Genomic DNA, 17,729 nt, shown 5'->3' on the forward strand with positions numbered 1-17,729 from the left:
GTAAACAAAATAGGTATGATATTTTTTCCAAAAATGTATATCTGTGTTTATATAGATAGGTATAAAAAAATAGTCTGAAAGGTTATACACCAAAGTAGTAATAGTGACTATTCTAATGGAGGTGAGAGTAAGAATGTTTTTTTTATTTTCATCTCTACCTATTTATTTTCAGAGATTTTTAAAAAATTATTAAATATTACTCAGTTTGAGGAGGGAGAAAAGGAAGAAACCCTCTTTTCATTTTGGAGAAAAGATTTCTATATTCTAAAGGATAAAAGCACTAGAAACTAGGAGAAGAAAGGACCAGATGTTTGATTGCGGCTCACTCATTAGCTAGGGGTGAACTTTTTAACACCAGCACTTGACAGAACTGGCAGAAAGGACAAATGGGGAGCCAGAGATGCAAGTGTGGCTTCACTGCAGGTGCTCGACACACCGTTTGGAAAGGTGGTCATGGGCGTGATCGACGCATGGAGTGTTCGGACATCTTGCCTTGAGACTCCCAGTAGGCGAGATTTTTAACATCGGGTGGAGGGTTGAATGAACAAGGGGGCCTAGAGAAATCTTTTTGATTCTCATTTCTGAATTCAAAGAGAATTGTATTTCAAGCTGCGTGTGAAAAAGTAACAGAAACAGCATGATAAAATTCATGCGCAGGATGGCCTCGTAATGTTACACTGCAGCACCCAGAACAGGAAGTTGAAGGCACTGCCAGCACCGGTGTCCGTCTACATAGTCCTGTTGGTGAGTCAATGAAAGGAAGAAGGAACGGATTCTGGGCTTGCCACACTGAAGCCAGGAACCAGGTGCCTGCACAGTTGCCGGGGGTCACCCGGTGGTAGGTCAGGCCAGTTGTTCCTAAACCCTGCTGACTAAAGACTAAATTAGTCTTTAGTGCTTCTACATACATTTTTAATAGGCTCTTGGGTCCTGATCCCACAAATCCAGATTCTATAGCTGGAATAGGACCTGGACATCAGTATTTTTTTTTTTAATTATCAAGTTATTTTGATGATCAGCCAAGTTTAGGCAATCAAAATAAAATACATATGCACACATATATAACAAATATACACATATCAGGACAGTTAAAAATAGAGAAAACATAAGATCGATGGATAAATACAGCAGATTCTTTCAACTACTCATACTTTGAAAGCTGCCTCACCGAGAGCCCATCATTTCACAGCTAAGTGATACTCAAGCCAGTATTTCTGATGTTTCATTCAAGGCACTCAGCAGAGCTGCTTCAAAGAGCTAGTTTTATTTATTAATACATTATGTAATCATCCTCATGTATTTCCAAAAGAAAAATGAAATGCAGTTATATCTTGACGAGTGAAACAATAGGAGCTGGCCCGGTCCTGGCGTGACTGGCGGTGCTGGCTGCGGGCGAAGCGCCTCCGGGCGGCAGGTCAGGAGGGCGCATGCGCGGGCCAGCTCCTGTGCCGGGTCGGTAATGCAGCTCCACGCTCAGGGCCTTGTGTCCGCCCCAAGGCCGAGAGGGAGGCACAACTGATTGCGTGTAAGAGCCCTAGAAGACGTGTAAAACCCTTGCGTGGCGTGTTCGGAGCTCTCGTGTGATCTGAGGCCACAAAGCATAGGCATAGTGGGTACACAGTAAATACATATAAATCCTTTGATATAAATTGGAGTTGTCCAGACGCATTTCCTGCAAGATGGTAATATCCAAACTAATTCTAGGCCTTACCCTGAATGTTGTTTCCCACTTATTTTTAAGATGTTTTTATATTTCAGGTGGCTAAAGGGCACACTGCCTATACTATGCCCTCATGTTGAGACCACTCTTGGTTTGACATAGTGCCCCCCAAAAAGAGATTCTGTTGGGAATATAGTTTGCTTTACAAGTTCGGGTGAGTGGGGAGAACCGTCTTGAACAGACGATGAAATTGTAGAACTAGTGTCACTAACATTAACTACCTGCCTGTTTTTCCTGGATGATAAAAATTCTGTATGACTCCTGCTTCACCAGTCTTCACTGTGTAGGTTTCTCTTCTAACCAATTTAGCTGTGTCCAGTCACATTTGTTATCACTTGTCTGCAATTTTGCAGTTTGCTCCTTTTGTAAATTAGAGAAACATTCTGTTTAGGGGGAGCACGGGCACGCATGCACACACACATTCATTTATATTAAAATCACAAAAAAGCTTTTAAAATGATGTTAAAAGTGAAACTGATAGCTTTATGAAAATATATTATCAACATTTCTTAGAAGAAACGAATAAGAATAGTCGATAAATATGCAAAGTAACACCATGTATTTTTATACAGTGAGTAACCATTGTAGAAAGAATCATCTTTAGGTTCCAAAGTGATTTAAGGCCTTTTTGCTTTGTTCTTTCCATATTTGTTATCTTTATTAGTTTAGCTTTGACCAAGCATGTTCACTCAGAGACATGTTCATCTAGTCTGGTTGATCTAACAAAAATACCATAGATGAGGTGGCTTAAACAACAGGAATTTCCCGCAGCTCTGGAGGTTGCAAGGTCCAGGATCAAAGCTGTGGTCCATTCAGTGTCTGGTGAGGGCCCACCTCCCTAGTTTGGCAGCGTTATCTTTCGCTGCGTCCTCACTGGCTGGAGGGGCGCGGGTGTCTCTTTCACAGGAGCACTAATCCCTTTCCTGAGGGCTCTACTCTCATGGCCTAGTCACCTCCCAAAGGCCCCACCTCCTACATACGATTGCATTGGGAATTAGGTTTCAACATGTAAATTTGGGGGGCTGGGCACGCAAACATTCATTCTATAGCACATCTATCTCATTAGGAAGGAAAGGGAGAGAACAGCAAATATAGCTACTGATTAAAATGCTTAATTCTTGCCAGGCTGGAAGAACCATAATTACCTCTCAGCTGGCCAATGGATAAGTTTTGTGAAGGGATGGAGTGTAGCTTCATTTGATGGTTTCCATCCTAATAATTTCTACCAGCTTTTTTCTTATGTAGGAACCTTTAGAACATGATTAGTTTTGTATATTGCAGAGCATAGTAAAAATGCTGACAATTACAGATTGTTTATTCAGCAGGGCTATTACCCCTTCAAGTGAAATTTTTGAGTAAGCATCTCTTATAGTGAAAAATATTTAAGTTTATCTAAGAGGATTTATTCTGAGAATAATTTTCCAAGTATATCTGGAAAGGTAAATTGATTTTCTTTTTAACTTTGAGAGTACGTTTATTAAAGCTGGGGACAGTGAGACAAGGAAGAGCCAGGAGTAGAGGCAGCAACAGCGGTGGGCCGGAGGGGGGCTGCCTTGGCTCGCTGGAAAGTCAGGGTAAAGAGGCCTTGGAGACAGGTTCAGGGGGCTCTCCTGGGGTGAGCTGCTCTGCCCGCTGCTCTCCTGGTTGCAAGTCTCATGGGGACTCAGATGCTCACCCGAGACAGAAGAAACGCATAGGCATGCTCCCCGGAGGGAGAGTGCACCTTAAAGGAAGTGTCATTGCTTAATTGAAAACATCATTTTGGAAAACCCACTTATGACCCACTGTGGGAGCAGCTTCTAAAAGCCCTCAGGTAGATGTCAAGTGTGTGGGGCACATGATTTTTCATGCAACTAAAGAGAATATCTGTAGTAGAATATAGCCCAAAAGGAGAAAATACCTGTTACCTCTTGAACTTTGTACTAACTTTCAGAACGTGTGTGTGCTTTGTTTGTTCTCTCCCAGGTATGAGAAAGTGCCAGTCATCTTGGTTGGGAACAAAGTGGACCTGGAGAGCGAGAGGGAGGTGTCATCCAACGAAGGCAGGGCCCTCGCAGAGGAGTGGGGCTGCCCCTTCATGGAGACCTCCGCAAAGAGTAAAACAATGGTGGACGAACTCTTTGCAGAGATCGTGAGGCAAATGAACTATGCCGCGCAGCCTGACAAAGATGACCCGTGCTGTTCTGCATGTAACATCCAATAGCATTCAAAAAAGGCTCTCCCGGACGGGACCTGCCTGCCATCACAGGCGGCACAAACCTCGTCTACTCGACTGCGGAGTCCACGGGCTGTGTGACGCGAATCCACCGTGAAACAGCAGCCCTTACCCAGAACCCAGCAGTGATTGTCCGTTGACATCCCTGAGTAACATTTGGGTTCAGTGACCACAGTTTTCGCCATTGTCCTCAGTCTCCTAGACGCACCTGCCGCTTCGAGTCACAGCCAGTCAACCGACAGGGTGGTCGCCTTTGAATGCTCGGATGGCATTGTCACCGAGCTGACCGAAGCAACTCTTGTATAAATGAAAAATAACCATGAGAGAGAAACCAGAAGGATTCCTAGGACCACTGCAATTAAAATATTTTATCTTCTTTTAAAAAAAATAAGTAAAGGAGAAATATTTTCCTATGAGAGTACTGAATTTCAGGAATTGAGATAGCGCTTCTGACCACTGTATTCCGTCAAGTAAGATAATAGCTGCTCTGCCGACAGCATTACAGGGAGAGATTCTTTGCTTAGCTGGCACATTTCTGTTTCTCAAAAGCGATGCTTAATTGTAGATGTTATCCTCATTTGTGACACCGAACTAATTCCTGCATCCATCCTCGATAGAGCAAAAGTCCAAACAGGTTGTGTACAAATACAACTGGGCTTTAGAATGTGTAAAATTACCTGCTTTGCCACAGCATACGGAGGCCCTCACCAGGGTTCGATCCGATTTAAAACCCCAAAGCCACCCCCGTTAACCAAGCAGGTATGGTCTTTGTTACTTTACTGAACAAGAAGGAAGCAACTGTGATGCAAAGATATTGCCCAGCCTTACTAACAAAAAGGGTTCTAGTCATAGATTAACTAGTACCATCATGTAAGGAAAATGAAGCCATGTTGCATCCCCGCGTTCTGTGTGCAGAAACCTCACAGGACAGTACAAATATCTCGCATTTTTCCGTTTGTTAAAGCAGCAAATTCCTTCTTGCCTTTAAGGGCTATGGTTGTGGTGTGGTTCTTGGTTAACCTGCTTTCAAAATCAAGTTTGCTGTAGCAGAGCTCTATTGCAGGCATTTAAAAAGAGTGAATAACCATGTGAAATCATTTGGGCTTAAAAGTAGAACATAAACTACAGAGTGGAAGATAAGGGACAAAAAAAAAAATCTTTTATCTTTAATTTTCCTGGAGAAGTATATAAAGGTTTTCTTGTAACAGTTTTGCCCTGATTACTGAAGTGGCAAATAAGGCTAGAGAATATTTTGTTTGGAAAAGGTGCTCAGGCTCTGACACTTGTGGTTTTCATAGCCACGAAGTATTTGTCATTTGCATGACTAACAGCCCAGGAAGAACCTATGCGTAAGTTTTACAATCAAGTGTAGAAGGGTTTTTAACTAACTTCAGAGTTCCAAATGCTAAACAAACAGAGTACCTTGAGCTGATTCTCTGGGGATAAACTTGGCCTTCAGAACTGCAATATCACTGAGCCTGTGGTCTACATGCCGCCCCACATTCTGTTGATTTCACACTCTAGTGCAAGTAACCTCTGGTCTTAACGTGTGTAACTGAGAGAATAGTGTGTGTTTGTGTGTGCATGTGTGTGTATTGTTCCTAAGAACTTGGCACAAATCAGAGATAATTGCCTATACTGAGAATCTGTGTTGCAGAATATAGTGTATCAAAAACATCTTTTCGTCTTAAATTATTTAAGTGTTTCTTACACATCGCTGAAATCATTGGTAGCCCACTGTCCCCGCCCCAAGTGTTTAGTAAACTGGTGTTAAGCCTAAAGAATAGAAAAAAGGTGGATAGTAACTTCTCATTGATGAGAAAACAGGTATGTGGATAAAACCAGGCCGCAGTGGTCAAAAGTCTTTGAATTGTGAATGTTTGCATTCTTCTGTACATGGTTTTTTTCAATAAATCCCAATTATGAAGCACCTTGTTTATAGGACAAAAACCTCTAACTAATTTGATTGGAACAAACTTCCTTGTGTAAAAGTTGATTTGACTCAGCATGTAGAGAAATCAAAGGTTCAGGAAGTCTGTATGACTTTTCTCCTGAAATAGAAATATTTGTTAGTGAATTGATTGAATTTTGAAGCCTCTAACTTCTCAGAATGATTCTGTTTTTTAGAATTCCACATGTAATAGCAGTGTATGACAACTCAGATTACAATATTAGAAACATCTGTAAAAATTCTACAGTCTTACATAGCGGATTGCTATGCAGACGAAAAAAATAAGTTTCACAATATGAAAGGTATGACACAATATGAGGCGGAAAAGATTATCTAAAAATGGGGGTGTTAGTTAGAAGTGTTTGTGTCCGACAGAAGGTGGGCTTTTACTGTGACGATGTTCATAATAACTGACTGGGCCACCTGATCACAGAGTTTCCTACATATTTAGTGACAAAGCGTCAGAGAGATCCAGTCCGGAACCAGGGAAACCCTCGTGTGCTCCTACTGTTGGTATTTTGCCTGGTATGACTATGACTCGGTGTGAATGAGTGTGTCTGTTGAGATGTTAATAAAAAGCTTCACAACCGGAAGACTGCATTTGTTGGCACATGAAATAATAGTGGCTACAGAGAAAAGCTGGTGACCTTGTGTCACCATTTATTTTATGCCCTGATCAGACTAGCAACTAGATATGTGGACGCTTTTCTAACATGCCTTAAAAATATTATGGTTTGATCCAAAGACCCACTTTTTTTTTTTTTTTTTTTTTTTTTTAGCTATTATGGTAAGGTTTTTTATTTTGTCTTGCTTTATTTTTATACAAAGGCGGCATTTGTTACAAGTTTTTTTTTCCTTTTATGTTGCAATTTTTGGGGGTTCTTTTAAGCTGTGATAGCGATGGTAACTGATGTTTTTCATTTTGTTCAACTTGCACAAAACAGGCCAGCATCCGATCAAAAGTATTACATAAAATCTTAAACTATTGAAAGGTGCTTTGATGATTTTCTCCTTTGGTTTGTAGCATTAGGACTGAACTTGACTCTCATCACGACAGTTGCCATCACTCTTCTGTGGTGTAACTACTGAGATTTGCTTTTCTTTATAAAAAAAATGTTGCCTAAGGATGTCTGCTATTTGTTTTCAAGAGTTGTCCAGTGAGACTGTCGTCTGTTTACGTGTGAGTATGGAAGTGCTCATTTTACTTGTTGCTGTTGGGTTGTTTTTTTTTTTTTGTTTTTTAGTTTTTTATTCTTCTCAGTAGTCTTGTGTTAGCACTGGGTAAGCTTTCGTTGTCTCCTTAGCCAATCAAATGTTAAAGCCTGTGGGGGTCTTTTCTTTTTTTAATTGACACGTCATTGTGCACCTATTAAATCTTGATCAGGGTTTCAGGAATGACTGCAGTGGGTTTTGGAAACAGACTTATCATTATTGATTTGGGGTTTCCCAGAGAAAAATATAGTTCACAGTTCATTGTTGAGCTCTAATACAACTGGCCATTTAAAATTGAACAACACTTTATTGTTTTGTAACAATGTCAGTTGTTAAACCTTGACATTTCAATTAAAACACGAATTGTAGTTATAACTCAATGCAAATTCAACAGTTGTATTTGGAGTTAAATTATTTTAACAAATAAATTTATTTAATGAAATTTCCTCTGGATTTTATTTGCTTTTGTACATGTTCATGACTGAAATGTTTTTAATATACACAAGAACAACCGGAAATAGCCACCAAATGAATTTAACCCTCTTCATACGGAGATAGCCAAGCTGAATAAAATTGAGGCTTCATCCTATAAAAAGGAAGGTTAGTAGAACATTTTCATACCATTTATAAAGAGAAATAACAAGAAAGATTTAAAAACCAGTAATCACGTATAAACTTAAAGTATTTTATGTTTTTTAATGCTAGCTAGCTAATTTGAAGTCTCGGTGCCAATGCTGTCAGAATTACTCTGGAGAGCATTAATTAGCGTTTGCGGTCCTGCTAGTATCACTAAAATGTATCGGTGCTCTTCTAGTGATGCCTGGGAGCTGTCTTCTGTGCAGGTCCTGGGTGGTTGGAGGTGCCAGGAGCGGAGGCTGCGGCTCTGGGCGGCTGTAGGGCCCACCCGTTCTATATGGGGCCCTGTGAATGTTGACAGGTGCTGTTAATTATGTACAGCTTCAGCTGCTCTGATAAGGAGCCCATTCATTCCCTAAGCCAATATAAACTATGCCTTTGGGTTCTGTTGCCTTCAAACTCTGTTGAAATCCCCTGGCAACATTGCACCAGTTTAGAAGCCCCATTGTTTTAGAATATAGGAATAATCTGAATGAATATAACAGAGGCACTGTAGACAGCAACTCAAATACTTAAATTAGGAAAATGGGCCTGTAGTTCAGAGTCACAGAGAAATAGCTTCTGGTTAGCTTTATATTCTCATTGGAAGCATTTGTAAAGTATTTAAATTGATCATACTCTAATTTCAATTGGGAGAATTTCTTTGTGACTGAAAAATAGTATTTGGGCGATCTCCCAAGTTACAGAGTTTATGGGTTGGTGGAGATCCGCAGGTGGACTTACAAATTGCTAACGGAATACAGCGCCATGCAGCTGGGAACCCCTATGACCTCTGGGACTGGGAGGCAGAGCAAATTGTTACCAACTCCCTAAAACAGCTGCTGACCTCTTGTTTCTTAATTTCGATCATCCATATGTCCATATAAATACTAATGAGACATAGTGGTACTTCATTTGTTAAATGGCCAATTTAAATTGGTTTTATACTTTTTCGATATTAACTGAATGTTGGGGGGTTTTTTTCCCTTCTCGTTTTCGTTTTCTTATTTCCTTTGAAGTGTAAGGTTTTTTAAAAGGTCTGCTGTTCTTCCAGGCAAGGAGATGTCTTGTTTCCTCTGATATTTTTGTAGAACAGTACTCCTCATGTTACTGTCTAAAGATTCCTCTCAGACTTATTAGTGGAGCAGAAGGTAGAAGATTATCTACTTAAAAGATTAAAATACAAACGCCTTTTTAAGTGCACACAAGTTAGGAAAAAAGAAACTGAAGAAATGATACTTGATGTAGGGGAATTTTTGTATAAGATTCTCCCATTTCAAAAGTGTGAAAATATTAAATATTTCATTGTTTTATCGTGATTACAATTTTACAATGACAATATTTTGGATAAAACATTTTCACCTTTAAAAAAATTAGATATTTGTGAAAACTACAAAGAATAAAGGGGGAAAGCCACCCAATTCCCAAATCCTTCAATCAACGTTAATCCTAAATATCTTTCTATGCAGATTACACACAGGCATAGGTAGAAAGGTGAATAACTTCATGTCACTCATGAGAAACTGGTTTAAGTACTAAAAATGAGTCACCCAAGGCCACTCAGCTAATAAAGTGCAGAGGTAAGGTGCAGACCCAGCCTTCTAACCTTATATCACCTTTTCCCGACCGTCCTTTGAGTGAGGTCCACTCATCCCAGGCTCATTCAGCTGCTCCTCATTGAGAGTTACTCCTACAAACAACAGTACACAGATAGGCACATATACATAATCCCTGATATCGAAGACAAGTCCTAGTCCATTCTGGCTGCTATAGCAAAATTCCACGGACCGGGTGGCGTACACAACAAACATTCGCCTCTCGCCCCTCCGGAGGCTGGGGAGGCCATGACTAGGACTCTGGCAGACCTGGCGTCTGGTTAGGGCCTGTCCCCAGGTTGCAGACGGCTGACTTCTCCCTGTCACCTGGCTTGGTGGAAGGGAGAAGGCAGCTCTCTCAGGTCTCTTACGATGACATCGTGCGGGCTCCACCCTCGTGACGTCATCACCTCCCAAAAGCCACACCTCATTTGTACCTGCTTGAAGGAAGGGGAAAAACAAGAAGACAGGACTAGTGCTATAGACCGAAGGTTTGAATCCTTTCCTTTCCCTTTCCCTCCCACAGATGCAAATAAGCCTCCTGGCAAGAAGCAACTCCTGCGCACCGTTTTTGTGTTTTGCATGCCAGTACTCCGGTAACGCAGGCCAAGCCCAAGTGCCGGGCGCGGCCCACAGAGGCTGCCGCTGGCTGGGTTCTTGGCCAAGCCAGTAGGACCGGCCTGAGCTCTTCCATTCCGGGAATGTGAGGCATCTGCGCAATGGGCGGGGGCGAGGGGCAATACAGCAGCCTTCCCGGGCTCTGCTGCTCTAGGACGCGACTGCTTCCTAAGGAGGTGCTCGGGCTCAGGATGGGCTCTGCAGGGCGCTGGCTCCTGCAAGGCGGGGAGACAGGACGCTGAGCCAGTGTGGGGATAGAAGCAAAGCTGAGGGGGTCAGAGGGATCGATCAGATACTACGCTGAGGACTAAATCCTGGGTCCGTGCCTACAGTTAAATTTTAGACATGTTTAGGTTTTAGTGAGGTTTTTAGTTTAAAATGTCAGGATTGGAAAGCATTTTCTAAGATGCTCCTACAGAATGAGGGGTGATTCACATCTACTTAGAGTAATTGAAATAAACCGCTGTTTTCTGGGGAACTACTAACACCAAGAAATGGTGTACTATTAGCGGAAGGAAAAGAGAATTTCTGCGAAGAGAGTCACAAAATCTGAGTAAGACAGCAAATAAGTGTGAATCAAAGCCACTGGGGTCTTCGTTTACTTAGTGCTTGGTCATGTCTACATGGTAAGCAAGTGAGGAAGCCGCTGCCTACCACCTGAATCCAGCTTCCGGAGGGACCTCTGTCTGTGGGATGTTCAGCACATGGACATGATTTATTTCTTTGGATAGATTTTACCCCACGTGTGTTCCGAAGAGGTCTTATACCATGAGATGCTTTGCAGGAAACGATTCCAGAGTCAAGTATGTTTGGAAAACCCTGCATAATGCATCTCACATCTTGGAAAAGGCCCTGAAAAATCCCGCTGATGTTTCTAAAACATCAGGGCCCTTTCTGCATCTAGGACATAGGAGCAGGCTCTGGAGGGAAATTTGGGAAATGTTGCTGTTGGCTATTTGCCCTCTGAACATTGCAGCGGGGACTCTGTCCAGGTGGTTGGGGGGATGGGAAGAGGCGAGGCACTTGTGACCCTGAGAACTCCAGTGAGGGAGACGGGGCCAGGGCACCGTGGTCTCTGTCCTCTTTCCTCTGACCTACACTTAGCCTGGGCCGCAGATTATTGTTTGAGAAAGGTTAAGAGAAAAAGAAGGAAAGATAAAACCAAGAAAAAAGTCAAGTCTAAAATAATGACTGTTTTCTTCTTAAAGCTGGCGTTGGCCAGTCTATACGTCAAACCCCAGGCCAGCTCACAAGAGAAGGTCTTGTCTTAGCAGACAGCAGCCTGAACCTCACTCTGCACGCCCTAGTACCCCCCCACCCCCACAATGGTCCCCCCCCCCCCATTGCGTTGTGACCCATGTGTCCTTGGCCTCGGCCTGCAGCAGGAAAGGGTGAGTTGGGGTACCATTGAGGAAACATTGGCCGACGTATCCAGGATTCCCGGAACCTTATCCCCGATCCTCCCCATGTCAGCCCCGAGGGCGGGAGAAGCTCCTGGGTACGGGCCCTCGCCCAATGAAACCGCCCCGCAAGCCACCAGGGTGAGGGAACAGCAGTGACTCTCAGAGCTGCAGTGGAGACCGCTAGCGTGCGGCTGGACCCCCGCTGACTCAGGTCGCCGAGGAGCCTCGAGGAAGCAGCAGACCCACAGGCCTCAGGCTCCTATCTTGCAGCCTGAATCCAAACACTGAAGCTCGCCTCTGCCATGCAGCGAAAGGCCGCGGCACCTCCGCTGGTGATGAGAACAAAAGTTAGAGGAAAAGCGAGCCTGATCCCGTGTCTAGGCCATCTGTCCGCCCCGTCCTGATGGGAGACCGGGAGGAGGACGCACAGGCCCCGGAGGCTCCTGGGGCGCGGGCTCCAGCCGCATGCCCTCGGGGGAAGAGTGGGGACCCCGGCCTCCATCCTAGAGGGGCCTCTGCGCGGCTTGCCGCTCAGGCTACCTGCGCCTCAATCCCCTCCGCCTCCCAACAACCGGCCTCCTCCGGAGAGTGAAACAAAGAAAAAGGAAGACAAATACAGGTGGGGAGACAGATTTTCCTCCACCAGAGCCCAATGACACCTTTCTTAGAAGTAGAGAGTAAATGCCTTTTCCCCTCGATGTATGTGTTTGCATCCTCACTGCCTCACCTGCCCTGTACTAGTTATCTATTGCTATGTAACCAATGACCCCAGAACTTAGCGTGTGAAAGCAGCAAACGCATATTATGTCACAGTGTCCCGGGGTCAGGAATCCAGGCCACTGGCAGGCTGCTGTCAAGCCGTGGGCGGGGCGTCGGTCACCTGCTGGCTGGACTCGAGGTGGATACACTTCAAGCTCCCACAGTGGTTGTTGACAGGGTTCGCTTTCAGTGGGGCATTAGACGGAGGACCTCACGTCCTTGCTGGCTATTGGCTGGGGTGTCCCCAGGGACCGCACCCCACACAGCAGCTCACAGTGTGGCGGCTCGCTTCATCCCAGGGAGCAAGGGAGAGAGGCACGGCACCATTTTGTATTTTAGCCTCAGAAACACTTCACCACTTTTGCCCTACCCTCCTAGTGACAAGTGAGTCACTAGCTGGGTTCAGCCCACACTGAAGAGGAAGTGAATACCTGAGAGTCACACCGTGGTTAATACTGTGTGTCAACTTGACTGGGCCATGGGGTACCCAGGTATTTGATCTAATATTATCCTGGGTGTTTCTGTGAGCATTTTTGGAAGAGATAAACACTTAAATCAATAGAGTAAAACAAAATTCTCCTTCCTAACGCGGGCAGGCCGCCTCCAGTCCATTGAAGTCCTGAGTGGTACAGAAAGGCTGACCTTCCTCCAAGTATGAGTGACTTCTCCCCGCATAACAGCCTTCCAACTAGGGCGCTGGCTTTTTCCTGCATTGAAATTCATGCGGAAACAGTGGCTCTTCCTGGACCTCAAGTCGGCTGGCCTTGACCTGGAACTGTGTGTGTACTCTTGGCTCTCCTGGTCCTCAGGCCTTCAGACTCAGATGGACACTGCCCCAGCGGCTCTTCCGGGGCTCCCCTTGCCGACTCACCTGCAGGTCTTAGGACTTGCCAGCCTCCGTATGCTCACGAGCCAAGTCCTTTAATAAACCTTTTAATATATAGACAGATGATAGGTGGAAAAGGAGGAAGGAAGGGAGGGAGGGAGAAAGGAAGGGTGGGAGGAAAAAGAGATAAATGCATCCTACCAGTCAGTTTCTCTGGAGAACCCAGGCTCACACAGGAGTGAGCACCAGAAGGGCACCGCCTCAGAAGGCCACCTACCATACACTCTTATAAACTTTATACCATACTGTCTCTCTCCCTAGAGAATTATGAGCTACCGTCTAAGGATTTCACTGCATACTCTTTTTTTTTCATTTATCTTGATTTCAATTTCTCCTCTACTGTCATGGTACCAGTATATTTAGAAAAAACATCCAGTGCACCACAGACACGCAGGAAATCCTCATCAAGTACAGTGCTAATGAGAAAGGCAGGAACTAATTATGTTTAAGTATTGAATATTAAATAAGCATGCATTGATTTTTTTCCTCAGTAAAGCAATACAATTTTCCAAATATTCATCTACTGTACTAGTATAAAACTTAAAGGAAGTGAATTGGCCTTTATTAAACAATAAGCCAGCATTTCAACAGAATGTTCTTTCATTGGTGGATCTGGGAAGTCTTTCGGATGTTTGCAGTGCTGGTGGGAAGGTCGAGTATTAACTTGTTATCTTGTTACTGGATCCAAGGGGTCCATTCACCTGCATCTGGGTGAAGCCCAATCAAATGCAAACAGGAGTTTACAGCCAGGAAAATAGAGGTTTAGTAGGTGAGGAAATGGTGCCAAGCCCAGAGTCACAGGTGAGCCAGTGCTAAAAAGTCCAGCTCTCCATGGCATCCAAGAGATGGGGTATTTACAGAAAAAAAAAATTAATCATGGAGCTAAAGGAGTTGGGGTCATGGCCTCTGCTGATTGGCCAGGGCCGGAACAGGGGGTAGTGAGTGAATCCTTGTATCAGGCCCTGATGTCAGCCAGGAGAATGCTCTCTGCTTCCATGAGGGTGTGGTCAGTTGTTTTGCTCTTCTGGGCCTGGGGCTGAAACACAACTGAAATCAAGATGTTATCTTTACCTGGAGTCCAACTCTGTTTCTGTGGTCAACAGACCTGAGGCTTTGTTCTTAGGACAATTTGATACTGATCAGAATCTGATGTCCTAAGGGCTTAATGATTAAAGGAGGGAGTGGACGGATGGAAAGGAGGAAGTGTCAAAGAAACTGGACTTTCTGAGCCATTACATCTGAAACTTCTCTGTGGCAAGGTTAAAACAAATTAATAAAATTAATTTGAAAGATATTTAGAATCTGATTCTTTTTTTTCTTCGTAAAGTTGGTTCATAATTGTCAGTAATGAAGCAGCTTACATCTCAGGTGACGGTTGATTTATTGTCAATTTCCTGGATTGACCTGGTTGCCCATTACCTAGTTTGGTTTATGGATTATTTTAACAGGCCCACAAAATGAGATTATCTTTCTTCCTAGAGCTTTTCTCCCAGAGATCCTGGGTAATGAAGAGGCAACTGGAAAGATCTGGTGGTAGATACATGAATGGGAGGGGCCGTACCGAGAAACAAGAAGCCTGGAATGTCCCTCTTCTCCCTCACCAGACCACCCAATCGCAAGGATTGGGCCTTCCTGCTGCAGAAGATTAGTCAAAGAACTGCGCCAGACTACCAATTTCTAACCCCACCCCCACCCCACTATTCCTGCACCGTGACCCTCGGTCGCTGTAGCACCTTAACCAACTCTAGTCTACACACCACTTAATCGTCAATGGGTTAATACAGAATTTACTAGCTTGAGCTTTGTTTAACTGACCCCACAGCATACCTATAGTAAGATGCCAAAAACTTAAGCGTACGCTTCAATAAAATTTTACATGTATAACCATCAACCACATCGAAATATAGACCATTTCTGACACCCAGAAGGCCCCTTCATGCTCCTTCTCAGTCAATCCCCACAGCCCAGTGGTAACACTGTTCTTTACCTCTACCACCATGCGTTAGTTTTGCCAATTCTTGAACTTCATGTAAATTAAATTACACAATAGGTACTCTTGTGTCTAGATTCTTCTGGTCAACATTATGTCTGTTAGATATAGCAGCAGTTTGTTCTCCCTAATCGCTGTATAGTATTCCAGTGCATAAGCACACTTATCTATTCATACAATCTACAACTGACGGGTATTGGGGTTGTTTCCAGTTTGGGTCTACCATGAATAAAGCTGCTATGAACGATCTAGCGGATGACTTTTGGTGGACAGACGCCATGTTCCTATCTCCCAGATAAGTATCGAGGCGTGGGATTGCTGGGTCACCATAGACAATTTTCTCAAGCGGTCAAACCAATTTACACAGAAACAGGCCCTGCGTGAGAACTCGATTGTACCTTGTCACAGCATGGACCCCTGGGAAGCAGGCTCCGCAGCAGAGCCTAGTGTGCACGATGTGTAAGACACAGTGCCCTTGGGACCACCTCCTGCATGAGGGAGTCGTGGGAAGTAAGGCTGGACAGGGGAAGAGGTGGAGCTGCAGCACAGGCCGACCACCCGCATTGCGGTGGGGAGTTACAATGCCCCTCAGAGCTGTTCCATGTTGGGCCAAACTGGCTGGTCCTTTGTGCCTTCCACCCACCTATCACTGCGACCTTGAGTAAGATGCAGCCTAGACAGGCGCTGCGGGATTGCAGGTGGAAGCTGTCAGCACTCTCAGCAGCTGGGAGACAACCACCTCATTGAAAGGAGCTCCAGGCAGTGCCACACAGTGTCTACCAGCTCCGCACGCCCACACGGACCTAGCGCTGTCTGTGTTCTTGTTTTAGTCATCCTGGTGGGTGTATAGTGGTTTGTCATTGTGGCTTTCACTTTGTATTTCTCTAAGGTCAGTAATATTCATACACTTATTCGCCATTGGTATCCTTTTTTGTGAAATGAAGCACCTGTCTTTTGCCCATTGTTTAAATGTGTTGTTTGTCTTTTCCTTGTATACTGGTAGGAATTCTTTTTTTTATTTCTATTACAGTTTATATTCAACACTTTTTTGTATTAGTTTCAGGTGTGCAGCACAGCAGATAGAGACATTCTTTTGGTTATGAAGTGTTCCCTCTGATCATTCAAGTGCCCACCTGGCACCATCGATAGTTACTGCGATATCGGTGACCATGCCCTAAGCTGTGCCTTACATCCCCGTGCCTGTTTTGTAACTACGGATTTGTACTTCTCAGTCCCTTCACACTTTGTTATCCTGTATCCCAGCCCCCTCCCCCGGCCTCCATCAGTTTGGTCTCTGTATCTATAATAAGTCTGTTTCTATTTTCTTTCTTGGTTTATTTTGTTCTTTAGATTCCTATATAAGTGATATTATAGAATATTTGTCTTTGTCCTACTTATTTCACTTAACATAATACCCTCTAAGTCCATGCTGACACAAATGGTTAGGTTTCATTCTTTTTTATGGCCAGTGGTAGGATTTCTTTATATTTTCTAGATATGTATTTGTAAATATACTACCCCAGTCTGAAGTTTGCCTTTTTCCACCCTTGTTGGAGTCTTTTCATAAACAGAAGTCCTTATTTTCAATTAAGTCAATGCACCAATCTTTTCTTTTATGGTTAGTTATTTCTGTATTCTTTTAAAGGCATCTTTCCTTACTTCAAGTTTGTTCTTGACCTCCGATGCCTCAACAGTATGCTGTGTTGACCTTATGCATAGAATAACTGTAGAATAATTACTGTAATCATATAAGTTTCTTAAACATGTAAGGATACAGTTACCATCATGAATTAGTCTTTATTTCATATTATTGATGAAATATTGCAACATTTAATTGACAAGCATGACTCCAGACCAGTGTTTCCCTAAGTGTATTTTACCAAGTTCTAAGTCTGTGTTGAACAGCAAAAAAGATCCCATGATCAAATAGGTTTGAGAAACCCCTGGTTAAACACAACTAAGCAGGTCCTTTACCATAGAACTCCTTCGAGTCTCCAATATCCTAATATGCATCATATAACTCAAAGAAAGACAGTACATGTATTGCCTCCAAACTATTTGACCACAGAATGCTTTATTCCTCACAGGTTTTGCAGAACTAGTGTTTCACAGGTCTCAAATTTAGTAAATATATCTAAGACAGGGATTTTTCAAGATGGCGGAAGAATAAGTGGAAGTCCCACTGACCTCCTCCCAGGACCAACCTGGAATTCAACTAAATTGTGGAGAAATCACCTGGAACAAACAACTGAATAATAGTGAGAGAGAACAGAAGAATTGGCTTTAGCACAATCTAACTGAAAGAATGAAAGAAAGGAAGAAAGGAAGAGAGAGATGGAACTCCTACCTCTTACGACAACATGGATGGAACTGGAGAATATTAAGGTAAGTGAAATAAGCCAGTTGATGAAAGACAAATATCATATGATCTCACCTATAAGTGGATGCTATTCAACAGAATAAACTAACGAACAAAATAAACCACAGGCACAGCAACATGGAGCAGACTGAATGTGACCAGAGGGGATGGGGAAAGAGGACAATGGTGGAAAGAAGGGGAAGGGACTAGACAAAGAACATGTATGAATGACCCATGGACATGGACAACAGAGTGGGAATTGACTGTGGGAGCAGGGGGTGGGGGTGGGATGGGTAGAGGGGGGTAAAGGGGTAAAAATTGAGACAACTGTAACAGAATAAACATGATTTATAAATTGAAAAAGATAAATATTAAAAAAGAAAAAAAAGAGCAAAGTATGAAGTCC

General features: G+C 43.5%; 1 protein-coding gene across 1 annotated transcript in view; it reads left to right on the top strand.

Moving 5' to 3' along the window:
• The window catches only part of RAP2A (RAP2A, member of RAS oncogene family), a 33,763-nt gene extending 26,339 nt beyond the window's left edge, over positions 1–7,424 (top strand). Inside the window, exon 2 of the mRNA XM_054586494.1 lies at positions 3,686–7,424. Coding sequence (XP_054442469.1) covers positions 3,686–3,923 — 238 coding nt within the window. The 3' untranslated portion in view covers positions 3,924–7,424. The remainder of the gene's footprint in view (positions 1–3,685) is intronic.
• Positions 7,425–17,729: the final 10,305 nt, after the last annotated feature.

The sequence above is a fragment of the Pteronotus mesoamericanus genome, unplaced genomic scaffold (genome assembly GCF_021234165.1).
Source record: "Pteronotus mesoamericanus isolate MK-2021 breed Mesoamerican mustached bat unplaced genomic scaffold, CSHL_Meso_final contig_94, whole genome shotgun sequence".
NCBI lineage: Eukaryota > Metazoa > Chordata > Mammalia > Chiroptera > Mormoopidae > Pteronotus > Pteronotus mesoamericanus.